Source organism: Dama dama, chromosome 11, assembly GCF_033118175.1.
Source record: "Dama dama isolate Ldn47 chromosome 11, ASM3311817v1, whole genome shotgun sequence".
Lineage (NCBI taxonomy): Eukaryota > Metazoa > Chordata > Mammalia > Artiodactyla > Cervidae > Dama > Dama dama.
Genome location: NC_083691.1, coordinates 8,392,791 through 8,407,973, shown reverse-complemented (window position 1 = coordinate 8,407,973; position 15,183 = coordinate 8,392,791). Strand labels below are relative to the sequence as shown.

Here is a 15,183-nt window from a genome sequence, read left to right as displayed (position 1 = left end):
CGGGGCGGGCCACGTGGCCGCCACCCTTCTGAGGGGCGGAAGTGGCCGGGCGGTGGCCTGGTCCGGGCGTCCCTGCGCATCCGCGGTGCCGCGTCACCGTCTCCGGCGGGATTTGTCGTGGGGCTCGCGGAGCCCTTGTTTGACCACTGGATTGGGAAGGAGTGTGCCCTGTTTTGACCCACCCCTGGGGCCCTGCCTCGCTGCGGAAAGCAGGCAAGCCTTTTCCTTGGCTTCCCCAGCTAATAAAAACTTGCTAAAGCCATTGCAAGGTGTCATCTCTTAGAGCGTTGTGGATTGGGAAGATCCTCTGGAGAAAGGATAGGCTACCCACTCCAGTGTTCTTGGGCTTCTCTGGTGGCTCAGACGGTAAGGAATCCGCCTGCAATGTGGGAGGCCTGGATTCCATCCCTGGATCTGGAAGATCTCCGGGAGGAGGACATGGAAACCCACTCCAGTATTCTTGCCTGGAGAATCCCGTGGACAGAGGAGCCTGGCGAGCTACAGTCCATGGGGTCGCAAAGAGTCGGACACGACCGAGCGACTAAGCGCGCAGCCGCTTTCCGGCTCGGTTTGAAATTGGATTTCAGGGATTGGACTCCTCGGGATTCCGGGGGCGTGGCTTAGGGGCGGAGCCTGTGGGCGTCCTGGAGATGATGCCTAGCAACGTCGGGAGGAGGGGGCCAAGAGGAAAGTGAGGACCGCGAGTAAGCTGGTCCAGGTCCTGGGGTCCTCCCCGAAGGGGCCTCATGACAGACTCCGGAGAGGTGCGGGAGAAGTCTAAAGCAAAGGCAAAGGGTGGGGGAGAAGTGACCACGTATGGGTTCTCAGGGAAGGTTTTCGTTCAGGAGAGGCCAGATCAGTTGTGCGATTCTGCAAAGTCCCTAGCTGCTGTGCAGAGAACAGAGGTCTTAGGACCTGCGGCTGGTGGGGAGGTCGGAGGGGTGGCCGGAGCTGGCATAGAGACAGAGATGGCAGTGACCCAGATGAGAGAAGAGGGGGTATCTGAGAGATCTGTAGGAAGTGGGATAGACAGGACTTAGGGACTAACGGAACATGGATCTTCTCGCAAGACGTTGCTGGACCCCCAGGGCCTTTGGCCTGGGGCAGGGCCTGAGCTGCAGACAAGAGTTTTGGGTGTCAGTAGCTGGTAGAAGCTGAGGGGGACCAGGAGGAGAGCAGAGAGCAGTGTGAGCATGAGCTCTTGACCACAGGAGAGAGAGGCAGGACTGGAGAGAGGTTAAGGGGAAAGGGGCTGGGAGGGCCGCCAGACCCCAGACTGTGCCTCCTCCCAGGCCCCCTTTCCACCCCCTCCTCCACCCTGTAAAACACCCGAGGAGAGTGTGTCAGTGGAGTGGGGATTGTCTTTGAGGCTTGCTCCAGCTTGCTGTTGCTTGGTTCCAGGATGGTCTGGAGCATGACAAAGCTCCCTCACAACACATCCCAAAGCCATGGGTGATTCCCATGCCAAAGGGGGCCCTCCAGCGCATCTTTGGGACCAGCCAAATCTTCCAGAACTTTGATGATATAAAACCAAAGGCTACGGGGTTAACCGTGCCCCTCAAAGTCAGGGAATAGTGAGTGTCTCCCTTGCCCAGGGGTCCCAGGTTCCTTCCCTGCAGAGCCACTGACATGCTGTGCAGCCTTGGGCGAGTTACTCTCCCTCTCTGAGCTCCAGCAAGCTCAACTGTATAATGGGGCTCTTCCACCTCAGCAGCAAAAATAAGGCTGGATGGGCTCCACGGATGGCCAGCCTGCTCTCCCTGGGTCTCTGTCTACCCCTCTTGTCTTCCTACCCAAGTCCCCCCTCCTTGCAAAGCATTCCCAACCCCCCAGCTCTATGTCCTGGGCTGGCCCCAAGTCAGGGCCAGCCCTGCCCCCTGGCTGTGCCCCCTGCCCCCCACAGCTACCATCGAGCTCATCAGTGCTTGGAGCAAGAGGACTGGGAGATGGCCGTGCTCTTCTTCTCCCGCGCCCTCCACCTGGACCCCCAGCTGGTGAGAGGGAGGGTTTGGGTGGGCACGGGCAGTTGCTGTCCCACACTTACACTCTCACCTCTCAGGGCCGCTGAGTGAGTCCCTGTGGTAGCCGAGTGGCAAACCTCAGGGCGGATCGTGGGGAGGGGAACGGCAGTCTGGGTCCCCTCTCCCTCAGGTAGAATTCTATGCCTTAAGAGCCGAGGCTTATATCCAGCTCTGCGACTTCTCCTCGGCTGCCCAGAACCTTCGAAAAGCCTACTACTCCCAGCCAGAGAACAAAGACTACCTGGAGCGACTCGCCCTGGTGCTTTACCTGAAGGTGCCCGGTGCTGCCCTAGGCCCATACCAGGCACCCGCCTCCCACCCCGGCCTGCTGGCTCTCCCTCCAACTCTGGGGGTTTTCCTTGCTCCCGGGGCCAGCCCTGACTTCCTGGCGACCTTCTTGTCCCTGCTTCTGTGTCCCCTTCTGCCACTCCTTCTCATGACCTCTCCCACCTTCCAGGTTCATCCACCACCAGGGCTGGGTACATCCAATAGAACTTTCGGCAGTAGTGACAACGATCACTTGGCATGATGATTACAGTCCATTCTGATGGCCACTAGCCACGTAGAACTGTTGAGCCCTTGAAATATGGCGAGTGTGACTGAAGAACTAATTTTTTAATTGTACTGATATTTAATTAGAATCAATTTGAATTTGTATGGCCATGGGCAGCAGGTGGCTATTGTACTGGACAGCACAGCCCTAGAATCCACAGGCTCTAAGCACTAAAAAGACAAGAGTGTGACTGAGGAACTAATTTTTGAATTGTACTGATATTTAATTTGAATAAATTTTAATTTGTATTGCCATGGCTATTATATTGGACAGCACAGGCCTAGAGTCCACAGGCTCCCAGCACTAAAAAGACAAGAGTGCCCCCCCCATTTGTAATGTGTAATAAAGATGATATTAATCCATAAAATCCCAAAAAAGTCCTGATTTTTCCCCCATGTTCACAACTTTGATGTCTTGGTTTTTAATGTCAATAATAATTCAATTCTGGAAATTCCCTGACGGTCCAGTGGTTAGGACGCTGCATTTCCACTGCAGGGGGGTGGGGCATGGATTGGATCCCTGGGCAGGAACTAACATCCCACTGCCATGCTGTGCAGCCAAAATAATAGGAATAATAATTATTATTATTCAACTCTGAAAAAAGAAACATTCTTAAAACCAGACCACATGCTTAAACTGTCTGCGGGGGTCCTAAGGCCAATCTTGTTCTTTCTGTGTGCCCTTGGAAAGGTCACTTCACTTCTCTGAGCCTCAGTTCCTTCATCTAAAAGGGGAATGTTACCTAGTCCCAATGAGATAAATTTAGGGTTTGTTTTTTTTTTTAATTTTTGCTGCACCTGGGCAGTTTGCAGGATCTTAGTTCCCCAACACACATCCTTGTAGTCAAAGCACTGAGTCCTACCCTGGACAGCCAGGGAACTCCCTAAGTTATATGTATCCCTAAGAATACAGGAATTCACTGTATTCTTTATTTTTTTCATTTTTATTAGTTGGAGGCTAATTACTTTACAATATTGTAGTGGTTTTTGCCATACATTGACATGAATCAGCCCCTGTGTTCTTAATACAGGGTTTGGCACCTGGAGCCCTGGTCCAGGAAGGAGCCTGTTATCGTTAGATCTGCTGTTCTGATCTACCTCTCAGGTTTTCTCTTTTTTCCCTGTTCCTACGTCTGTATTGCTCTCTCTCTGTCACCAACTGTATATTTATGTGTCTTGCTGTCTCCTCAGCTCTATATCTCTCTGTGTCTGTATCTCTGTCTCTTAAAATCTCTCTCTGATCTGAAGGACTCTGTCCCCATCCCTTGTCATTCCACCCCAATGATGGCCATCCCTCAATTCATGGGGGCTGCTGGACTGGGCTCACAAGCAGGATTGACAATCCCTGTGTCACCAGGGCCAGTGCCTTTTTGAGCAATGCGCCTTTCTGGATGCCTTGACAGTCTTCTCCCAAGCCTCTGAGCTCCAGCCTGAGAAAGTCTGCTTCCGGTATCGATGGTGAGCACCCTGGTCAAGAGCTTTTCTAGCCTTTGTCCCCCTCAGCGTCTCCTTCCTGCCCCTCTCACTGGGCAGACCGAGTACCTTTGCTCTCCGCCCACAGCCTGGCCTGTCTCCTGGCCCTCAAAAAGCATCGTGAATGCCTCTCGTTCGTCACCAAGGAGGTGAAGCAAGGCACCACCAATGCAGATGTCTACATCCTCCGGGCCAGGCTCTACAACTTCTTCCAGAAGGTAGAGCAGGGCAGGCAGGGCCGATGGGTGGGCCTCCTCCCTGTTTGGGTGCTGAGATTACAGGAGGCGGCTAGGCTATCCACCAGCCCAGAGGCCACAGCCCCCAGTGTGGTGGGAGCCCTGTCCTTCCCGAACCCTGACCAGTGCTGACCACTCCTGCCCGGTCAGGTAGTTGTTCCAGCATCATTCAGCCCTAGCTCTCTGCCAGGCCTGCACCAATCCCTGAAAAGCACAAGGTGAGAAGTCTCGGCCTGCCATGCCCTCACGGAACTCACAGGCCAGGGGAAACAGCCCCCAGCAAATAATTACACAAGGACTGACTTCCCAATTATGTGAAGCACCATCAGAGACCACCAGGCATCCTGTAGATGTGAGACTTGGGGTCACAAAGAAGGAGGGGCTGCAGGGATGAGACAGTGATAGGCAGGATCTCGTGAACCCCGGGGGTCCCTGACTTCTTCCTGGGGAGCAGCAGGAACCTCAGAAGGGTGCTCCCTGGGGGCAGTGGGCCTTAGAAAAGTCCTTTTGGCTGCCAGGGGGCATGTGGGCTGGGGGGGCAGAGGGGCAAATCGGGAGACTGGAAGCCTGGGTACCATCCATCTGGATAGGAGTGGGACTCAGGGAGGATGGGCAGGATGGCGGCAAGGAGGAGGGCAAGTTCTTCAGACCTTTGGAAGCAGGACCAGAGACTGACTGGGGGGCTGGAGAGGTGAGAGTGAGGAAAGCAGAGGCACCCAGAACAAGGCCTGTTGTTCCAGCTTGGCTAGGATGTTTGGGGTGGGGGGCGGCGGGACTCAGGAAGAGGAGGAGCATGATGGGCTGGAGTGGGCAGGACGTCCTCAGGGTGCTGGAACCAAGAGCTTCCCTCTGCCAGGGGCTGGGCTCTTGTGTCCCACAGGTGACTCAATGGGAGAGGCTCCTTCAAAGGTAGGAGACTAGTAATTATTGACAATTATTGTTGATTGTTGGGATTGCAGCTGCTCCCTACAATGCATAGACACATTCTAAGCGCTTTACTCACATTTGTCTCTAAGGCTGGCAGTAACCCTCTGAGGTTAGACACAACCCACTGTCCTCTTCTTACAGATGAGGAAGCAGGTTCAGATGGTTTGGCTAACTTGCTCCCCTTGAACCCAAGTCCACCTATTCCAAAGCCCTGTCCCAACCTCTGCCATCTTTCCCCTCCCAGTTTCCACTCACACCCAGTGTCAACACTGCCTCTCTCGCCCTCAACCAATTACCCCACAGGACATGGGTTACTTGCTAAAAATGTTGACTGACTGACTGACCTGCTCACCCAGTGGAAGGTATTTGCCTAGGGATGTTTTCTGCTCATGCCCAGGCCTGAATCTGTTCTTGGTTAGAGTTGTCTTGGGCTTAAAGGTCAGAGGTGTGTGGGAGGGTGTACAGGGGAGGACAGGGAGGACATGACAGTCATGGTCAGGAGACCATGGCCTCCCCCTACCTCAAGTGAGCCTCGCAGAAGTCCTGCAAGGAGGAGGCATCTGTAGCCCCATTTTACAGCAAAAACCACTGAGGCAGACCTGGCTCACCTGAAGTCACATCTGGAAAGGGGCCAGTAGGGATGGGGCCTTGGATAGGATTTTCCCACAATGCTCCCTTCCTCCTTCAAGAGACAGAAAAGGCAAAACAACAATGGAGGGGCGGGGGGGACACTGAAGATGGGTGGCATGGTGCTGGCCTGCCCAGAGGTCTGCCTCTCCCCAGTAAACAGGGGGGAGCTCAGCTTGGGTGCAGCCCTGACACTATCCTTGCCTTGCACCCCTGCAGCCCAACCTCTGCTATCGAGACCTACACAGCGCCTTGCTATTGGATCCCAAGCACCCACAGGCCAAGGTGCTGCTCCAGGTGATGGTGGGCCAGGCCCAGCAGGCACGCCAAGATGCTGGGGTCCTGGCCGTGCAGGGCAAGTTGCAACATGCGCTGCATTGCATCAATTGTGCCATTGAGAACAACCCTCTGGACCCCAGCTTCTTCCTCTTCCGGTACTGGAGTGGGGGGGGGAATGCTGTCTTGGGTCCCAGGCCCTGCCTTGCCTCAGATGTGCTGTGTGATCTCAGGAGAGCCCTTGACCCTCCTCAGGTCTCAGTTTCCCCATCTAATCCCTAAGGGTCTTTCCCTGCTCTCCATCTGGACTGAGGAATCATGGGAGGTGATTTCTGCTACTGCCTCTGGAGAAGGGGCAGGCAGCAGCCTGTTAACCTGGGAATCCTGGACCCCCAGGCCTGCTGAGCAGTTTATACTTGGAGACTCAGCCCAACCCAGCCCAGTAAAGGAGGCTTAGGTTTGAATTTACGCCCCCTACCTCCCCAGCAAGGGCTCAACACCTCATTCTGGGCCATTTAACTTCCCTGACCCTGGGTTTTCTCAATAAACAGTGGAGGTAAAACAATCATCCTGTGTACAAAAACCCTTAGCAGAGAGGCTGGCAGGCACGCTGCTCCCAAAAAGAAACAAGTTATTTGTAGAGCAAAGTAGAATCATCAGGCTATCTCAGTAGCAATCGGGGAGCCACACAGGCCAAACCTAGCGCATGAGCGGGGAGGCCTCCCCTGCCGCCTCCAGCGGTCAGGGGACCCAGAGCTGCATCCACTCTCTGGGACACCCCGAGTCGGTGCGGGCACTCTGGCTCTCATATGCCTCTCCCGTAGGGGCACCATGTACCGACGGCTCCAGGATTTTGACTTGGCAGTGGAGGACTTCCTGAAGGCGCTGGACATGATGAGCGAGCACCAAGAGGAGCTGGTGCAGCAGGCCCAGCGCCAACTGCTGCTGGCCTACAACGACTTCGCGGTGCACTGCTACATGCAGGGCGCCTACCAGGAGAGCGTGCTGCTGCTCAACAAGGCCCTCAAGGACGAGCAGCAGGAGAAAGGCCTCTACATCAACCGCGGCGGTGAGTGGGGTCCCGGGGAGCCCGGCGTGAGCCCCTTGCCTCTCTAAGGCCTGCGCTGGGCGCTCGAGGGCCCTGAGGGAGGGAGGGAGGGAGAAGGGGCCCAAGAGGAGTCTCAGTGTCCCACGAACACACTACGGAGGGGAAACGTTGTCTGAGAGACCATCTGGCTACACAGTCCTTCAAAATGCTCAGATCAGGCAACTGGAAAGAAGCGCCCAGCTGCATTGAAAAGCCGCTGCAGGTGCTGGCGACCGCCCACGGGTATCATCAGTTGCAGGCCCCGCCTCCCAGGGGGTGGAGCCAACTGGGCCGCGGCTCCTGCGCCCTGGGTTTTTGCGATCCCCACTCAGTCCCCGCGCTCCAGATTGCTTCTTCCAGCTGGGCAACCTGACCTTTGCTGAGGCGGACTACCAGCAGGCGCTGGCACTGAGTCCGAAGGACGAGGGCGCCCACCTGCGCATGGGCCTGTTGCAGGAGAAGTTGGGTTTCTGCGAGCAACGGAGCAGGTGTGAGCCGACGGGGGGTGGGGCGGGGCCGTGGGCGGGGCAGACTGGGCTATGGGGGGGCCGGGGAGGTCAGGGATGAAGCCGCCCGCTTGGGCTCCCTGGGTCAAGATGTCTCTGCTCTCCCAGTTAAGTCTTCTAAATATCAATTTTATTTTCCAAGTTTTCTCTAAAAATCCTTCACTTTTTCTCTGAATATTGTTACGGTAATTGCGCTTTTTATTAAAAAAAAAAAAGTAAGTATTCAGTAACATAAGACTCAGAAAACGGAAGTTCCTTCTAATACCTGTCTCCCAACGCCTCCCTTGTCTGGGTGAGTTTGGTAAAGAGTCCTCCAGATTGATTTCTACATGTATTGCATGTATTGGCAATTGCTATCATTTTACAAAAGTGAGATCGTGCTAAGCTGATATTTGACAGGCTTTTTTACTCCCCATGGCCGTTACACATAGGATGACTTCATTCTCTGTTATTGTTTGCAAAGTATTCCATTCGGCGGAAGTACCACAGTTAATTTTTCTAGACAATATTCTGCTGATGAATTTGGGCTGTTTTCAGGTTTTTTTTTTTTTAATGATAAATAATGCAGTAATGACACCCAAGACATGTGTTTCCATCCATTCATACTAGTAATTCTGTAGTTAGATTGCTGGAAGTTAAATTTTTGATTTAATGTTAAATTAAATTTTAACATTTTAAAGATGATAACCAATTGTTCTCCAAAAAAAACAATGAACCAATATAAACTTCCCCCACTAAAAGAAAGTCATTTCCCCAAACCTCCCTAGCACAGAGCATTAACACTATTTTTTAACTTTGCTAATCTGTAGGCAAAAAAAAAAAAATGGTTCTCTTGCATTGGATTTACTTTGCATATTTAAATTGTGGGTGCAGGACAACATTTTTCATGTGTTTATTGGCCATTATGGTCTGCCTAAATTGTTCTCCCATTTGCTTTTAAATTGCCCAATAAAAACTTTTTTTGGTTATAAGAGTTCTTTGTAGACTGGAAAGTTTGCTTATTATCTGCCTTATGTGGCAAAATATTCTTCCCTATTTGCTGCTTTCTTTTGTAGTGCTTTTGCTACTAAATAATGGGATTTAATCATGGTCAAATTAGTTTTTTTTTTTTTTTCTTCATATTTAGCTGTTGGGTTTGTGACATTCAGAAAGCCCTTCCTATTCCAAGATCATAAAAGTGTCCATTTATTTTGGGACTTTACACTAGCATTTAAGTGTTGGGTCCATCAAGAGGAGTGTTGGTGGCAGGGAGCAGAAACTAGCCTGGTTTTCCCCAAACTCCCCAGTGAGGTCCAGAACCCCCCATTTCCCCCAGGTGGCCCAGCTCAGAGCACCCTGTGGCCCACTGTGTCCCGCAGGCAGTTCCAGAAGGCAGAGAACCACTTCTCAATGGCCATCCAGCACAATCCCCGGAAGCCCCAGTACTACCTGTACCGCGCCAGGAGCCGGCAGCTCATGCAGAACATTTTTGGGGCCCGCCAGGATGTTGCCACTGTCCTGCTCCTTGACCCCAAGCAACCCAAGGTGTGTTCTTGCTGGGCCAGGAGGGTGGGCTCCAGAGTCAATACCTCTGACCACCTAAAGATACGTCCTGTCCCTAAAAGAAACCTGGATTCCTAGCAGCGATAAGCACTGCTAATGCCAGAGCATTTACTTTGTACCTTCTCTGGTGGCTCAGCGATTAAGAATCTGCCTGCCAAATTCAGTCGCTGGGTTCGGAGGATCCCCTGGAGAAGGAAATGGCAACCCACTCCAGTATTCTTGCCTGCAGAATTCCATGGATAGAGGAGCCTGAAAGGCTACAGTCCATGGGGTTGCAGAGTCGGACACAACTGAGCAGGTAACACACAGCCAGGCACTGTTCTAACCACTTCAGCTTATATCACCCTGTTTAACCCTCTTTAACACCTACGAGACAGGTAACATTATCGTCACCCCATAATTCACAGAGGGAAGAGGGTAGGGCTTAGAGAAGTCAGTTCCCTCGGCCCAGGTCATGGAGCTTGGAGGTCACACCCTCCTCTGGCTGTCTCCAGAATCCCTGATCAGACTCAGAACTCCCTCACATAATAGTTCCTTCCTCAAGATCTCCCAATAGTTCGGGCCCAAAGAAACAACAATTTATAAAGGGACTCCCCTGATGACTCAGATGGTAAAGAGTCTGCCTGCAATACAGGAGACCCAGGTTCAATCCCTGGGTTGGGAAGAGCCCCTGGAGAAGGAAATGGCAACGCACTCCTGTATTCTTACCTGGAAAAATCCCATGGACAGAGGAGCCTGGCGGACTGTTGCAGTCCATGGGGTCACAAAGAGTCAGATGCGACTGAGCAACTGATGCTGAATTTGTAAACCCTTCTCTTCTTCAGCCCTGAGAAGGGACTCTGCCAGTCAGGGCAGCGCCACACCATCTGCCTCTGTCCTAGCCCACACCTGACTCTGGTCACCTTCCTTCCTGGCAGCTGCTCCCGATGATGGCCAACCTTTTCCCCGGCATGTCAGTGGAAGAGGTGCTAAGCAGCCAGGTGGCGAACCTGGCTAGGTTGCAGCTGGAGCGTGTGGTGGAGCACAGCTTGTACACCAGCACCCCTCAGGACATCCTGGGGTAGGTTTCTACAGGAGGACCCACAGGCCCAGAGTTGGGGGACGGCTAGGGCTCAAGGCACATACTTGCCTTTTCAGGCCACCATCCAGTCCCGGAGAGGGTGGGGTGAGTCAGAGAGGCTTACCCAGCGCTCTGACAACTCACTTTGGCAGGCAGCTCAAGGATCGGAAACAGAGGGCCCGGGCCCTGATCATCTCTTGGAAGCTGGAGCCGCCTTTACTGGAGACCTCCAAGGAGATGGAGGCCCCTCGCCAATTCCCGCAGGCAAAGCCAGAAGGCCCAGAGGAAGAGGTGCAGGTTTCTGGGAAGGAGAAGGTGAGTGCACCCCACGCCAGGGCCGGGTTTCCTGGAGGTGCGAGGTGGACTGTACCCCAAGCCAGGGCTGAGGGCTGCAGGCTGGCTAGAGGCTGGCTCTGCCACCACTCAGCTGTGTGACCTGGGCTGGGGACGTGTTGCTGTGAGGTGGAGAATGTACCAGTAAAGGGGGACACCTGAAGGAGTGCAGGTGAGAATGGGGGTCCCTTACAGAGAGAGGCTTCCTACACTTTGTCCACACTCACCTTCCCTGGTGGCTCAGACCGTAAAGCATCTGTCCGCAATGCGGGAGATCTGGGTTCGATCCTTGGGTCAGGAAGATCCCCTGGAGAAGGAAATGGCAACCCACTCCAGTACCCATGCCTAGAAAATTCCATGGATGGAGGAGGCTAGTGGGCTACAGTCCATGGGGTCGCAAAGAGTCGGATACAACTGAGCAACTTCCCTTTCACCTCTAGTTTCAGTGGGCGGTGGGGGAGGGGGGCTCCTCTTTGCTGCGGTGAGCGGGCTTCTCATTGCAGTGGCTTCTCTTGTCGCGGGGCCTAATTCTCATTGCAGTGGCTTCTCTTGTCGCGGGGCATGGGCTCTAGGCCCACGGGCTCAGTAGTCACAGGTCCTGGCTCTAGAGCTCAGGCTCAGGAGCGGTGGTGCATGGGCTTAGTTGCCCTGTGGTGTGTATGCTCTTCCCGGACCAGGGATTGAACCTGTGTCCCCTGCTCAAGCAGGCGGATTCCTAACCACTGGACTACCAGGGAAGCCCCCAGAATTTTAACACTTGAATTCATTTCTAAAAACTTTTCATTGAGTGGAACATAAAGTACACGAATCCTCAGTGAACTGTTTGATGAATTTTCACAAAATGAATACCCCTCATGACTCCATTCTCCAGCTCAAGAAAGAACACATTCCCAGTTTTCCAGAAGCCTCTCTCACCTGGCTCTGGGCCCCTCCTCCCTCAGGGCTGTTCTGATTCCTAACACTGCCGACAAATGCACTGGTCCTTCTCAACGGAGGATGGCACATGCCTGTTTGCCTCTGGCTCTGTTCATTAAGCTTCCAAGTTGGTAAGAGGCATTCAAGTTGACTGCTCCTTCTCATTCCTGTGGGCAGTTCCATCCTGTGGCTATCCTACCATTTTATTGATCCACTGGACTGCTGATGGACAGCAAGTAAATTATGTCCAAGGGAGACTTTTAACCACTGAAGTCCTTGGAGTGCCAGCATCCCTTGTCAGACATGGAAAAGGCGAGCTCTACATTTTTCCAGCTCATGTTAGGATACAGAGCTACAGACCGTGGGTCTGTGTGTGCCCTGAAGTTATCATGGGCTCCCTGCTTAGTGCTCCAGAGCTCTGCCCGTTCCATCTCGCTCCCACATGTTCCCCGCTGCAGCCTGCAGGTGTGACCAGCTGCCAAGGGCCTGGCCGTAGACTCTCCCCCCGCCCACCCCCACCTGGATTCCAGCTCTGCTTGTGTGCCTCTTAGCCAAGTGCCAGGCTGCTTAGGCATTTCCTGGTCCAGGCAATTATAACAATGGGCATTCCCTCCCAGATGCGCCTGGAGATGAAATGGGATGAGGCAGGGAAGGTGCGGAGAAGCTCCTCAACCCCTCTCTAGCCATTTGGCAGGGCGCAGCACTTCACAGCATACAGAAGCCTTTCCCACACTGGAATTTGCATTTTGCAGATAGAGAGATGAGGGCCAAGCAGCCTCTTGACACTGCTTTTCTTGTGTCGCCACACCTGTCTAACCTGGTCACCCCCACTCCTGTCCAGTCAACCGCTCCATGTCCCCATCTAGCCCTAAACTGCAGCCCCCGAGGAACTCTAAGTTCCTCTAGAAGGCTGGCCTTCTAGAGCTGCAGCCTCCCACGGCCTGCCAACTGCCCAGCCTGTCTCTGACCCTAGGAGAAGCTAAAGCTGGCCCCCAGCAAGGAGTCATCCTTGACCGACAGCTACGTCAGCCAGACCTCTTTAGGCTCCATCTTGGGCTGTAAGTCCCCCTGCATGGGCCAATACAGCAGGGAGGGCAAGGGTCAGAGGTCAGAGGCTCCCAGGTCAGGGTGTGAATCTGGCCTCTGCTGCTTACTGCAGTGTGTATATGGAGCGGGAGGGCTCATGCCAGCTTTGCTGTGGGTGGGGTGGGGGGAGTGGCGGGTGCAGGGATGGGGAGCGAGGGGAACCCTCGGGGATGCCCAGCACACAGCCTGGGCAGCCAGCTTTCACTCGAGGCACTTCATCGTTGCTGCCTGCTCCACCTTCATTCCCTGCTCAACCCTGTCCCTCTTCTCTCTGCCCCCTTGGCCTCTCCCTGAGATTAGCCCACAGAGCCTGTGCATGTCCAGGGGGCTTTTACCCTCAGTTCTGCCAGGTGCCAACATGGAAGGGACAAAATGAAAAACCTGAGAACGCGGCTCTGAGTCCTGGGAGCAGCTGCGGGCAGTCCGGGGAGGGATGGATGTAGCGGCTCTAGTCCCCTTCCTGCCATTCAGCAAATGTGTTGAGCATCCCAGGGCCGAGCCTGTGCAGGACACCGTGTGCAGGCATGAATGGCACAGTCCTTGCCCCAGGGAGCTCTTGGTCCTGAAGGGAAGAAGGCACACAGGTACACAGAGAACTGGACAGTGTAGCCATACCACGGAGGGGAGTCCTGAGAACGATGGGTGCATTTAGCCCCCGTTGGGGGAGGGTCAGGAAGGGTTTTTAGGGCTCAGAGGAAATGGGGTAGCCAAGTGTGGGCGGAGTAGAGTCCAGAGAACTGCTGCAGGCAGAGGGCCAGGTCCCCGCAGGTGCTGGTGGTGACGGGGACACAGGGCGAGAGGCGGCCGGCAGAGTGGAGGCCAGCGCTGACAGTGGGGACCTTCACCTCTCCCCTTTGTCTTATGGCCATGACCCACCTTTAGGCCTCAGGGTGCCAGGAGGGCTGGGCTTGGCGAGATCTGGGAGGCCTTCCCCCTTGGCCACATGAGGCCTTTGGGTCATAGGCAAAGGTGAGGCCTAGAAGCTTCCCTTTCCTGGGACTGTCTGGGGAAGGCGGCCTGACAGCTTCTCTGGACACATCCTTCCCAGTCAGGACCAGGTCCACCTCGGAGACAGAGACATCCAGTACGGGTCAGGAATACAGGAGCACTTCCACCACTGTTGTGACAGTCTCTGACTCCTCACTGCTAAGGACACCATCCTCAGACTCGGGGGACAGTAGGAAAGACCTAAGCCTGAACCACAGCCCCAGAGAAACCAAGTCCACCCCAGGCCACCACCAGAGGCCCAGCAGGACGGAGGCCACCCTCATCCAAAGCCAGAGGCCCAGCAAGACAGACGCTGACCAGGTTCAAAGCCAGAGGCCCAGCAAGACAGAGGCCACCGTCATTCTTAGCCAGAGCTCCAGCAGGACAGAGGCTACCCTCATCCACAGCCAGAGGCCCAGCAAGATGGACACCACCCAGATTCAAAGCCAGAGGCCCAGCAAGACGGACACTGCCCAGATAAAAAGCCAGAGGCCCAGCAAGATGGAGGCCGCCCTCATCCACAGCCAGAGGCCCAGCAAGACGGACACCACCCAGATTCAAAACCAGAGGCCCAGCATGACAGAGGCTGCCCTCATCCACAGCCAGAGGCCCAGCAAGACGGACGCTACCCAGATTCAAAGTCAGAGGCCCAGCAAAACTGAGGCCACCGTCATCCACAGCCAGAGGCCCAGCAGGACAGAGGCCGCCCTCATCCACAGCCAGAGACCCAGCAAGACGGACGCTGCCCAGATTCAAAATCAGAGGCCCAGCAAGACTGAGGCCGCCTTCATCCACAGCCAAAGGCCCAGCAGGATGGAGGCCACCCTCATCCACAGCCAGAGGCCCAGCAAGATGGAGGTCACCCAGATTCAAAACCAGAGGCCCAGCAGGGCAGAGGCTGCCTGGAGCCCAAGGCAAAAGCTCAACAAGACCCAGGCTACCCAGGGCTCAAGGCGGAGGCTCAGAAAGTCCAAGGGTGCCCGTGGTCAGAGCTGGAGACTCAGAAAGGCAGCTGCTACCCAGGACCAAAGCTGGAGAATGATCCAAAGCCCCAGCAAGATCAATACTTCCTATGACTCAAGTTGGAGCCCCTCCAACACTGAGGCCACCAAGGGCCAGGCTCAGAGTCAGAGGCGCAGCCAGTCCAAGGCGGCCCAGAGCCAGAGTGCAAGCCCAGGTGCCAGCAAGACCGAGGTCACCTGGGGACTGAACCCAAGTCTCAGCAACATGCAGACTGCCCAGGGCCCAAGGCAGAAGCCCAGCCCCGATAGTGAGGCTCCTCTTTGAAAGGTATGCTCAGCCCCTCACTTCTTGCTGCAGTGCAGGGTGATTTTCCCCTCTGCTCCGCGCTGTAGCCTCCTTCAGAAGCAATCAGAACCTGGGCCAACGTTCTCTGGTCCTGTGACTAAATTTATTTGTATTTGTTCTCTTCATGTACAAAATTAAAAACTTGAAAAGCTCAGCTCCAGTGTGAACTTGAGTCCCTCTGTTCACGGAGACAGAAGTCTCAGCCTGGTTTTACCATATGGGGACACAGGGTGGCGGGGGGGGGGGG

At 54.6% G+C, this 15,183-nt stretch overlaps 1 protein-coding gene across 1 annotated transcript; it reads left to right on the top strand.

Annotated features, from left to right (window-relative positions):
• The first annotated feature begins 746 nt into the window (after window positions 1–746).
• TTC16 (tetratricopeptide repeat domain 16) lies at window positions 747–14,915 on the top strand. The gene is made up of 15 exons (XM_061156177.1): window positions 747–764; window positions 1,402–1,574; window positions 1,904–1,994; window positions 2,152–2,295; window positions 3,931–4,031; window positions 4,135–4,264; window positions 6,056–6,270; window positions 6,937–7,181; window positions 7,546–7,687; window positions 9,064–9,229; window positions 10,165–10,307; window positions 10,460–10,622; window positions 12,532–12,613; window positions 13,690–13,979; window positions 14,019–14,915. The coding sequence occupies exons 1-15, from the start codon at window positions 747–749 to the stop codon at window positions 14,913–14,915; spliced, it is 3,000 nt and encodes a 999-aa protein (XP_061012160.1).
• The last annotated feature ends 268 nt before the right edge of the window (window positions 14,916–15,183 follow it).

Coding starts and splice junctions, on each gene's coding strand:
- TTC16 (XM_061156177.1), top strand. Junction 4,265..6,055: donor TCTACAACTTCTTCCAGAAG/GTAGAGCAGGGC, acceptor GCACCCCTGCAG/CCCAACCTCTGCTATCGAGA. Junction 10,623..12,531: donor AGGTTTCTGGGAAGGAGAAG/GTGAGTGCACCC, acceptor TGACCCTAGGAG/AAGCTAAAGCTGGCCCCCAG.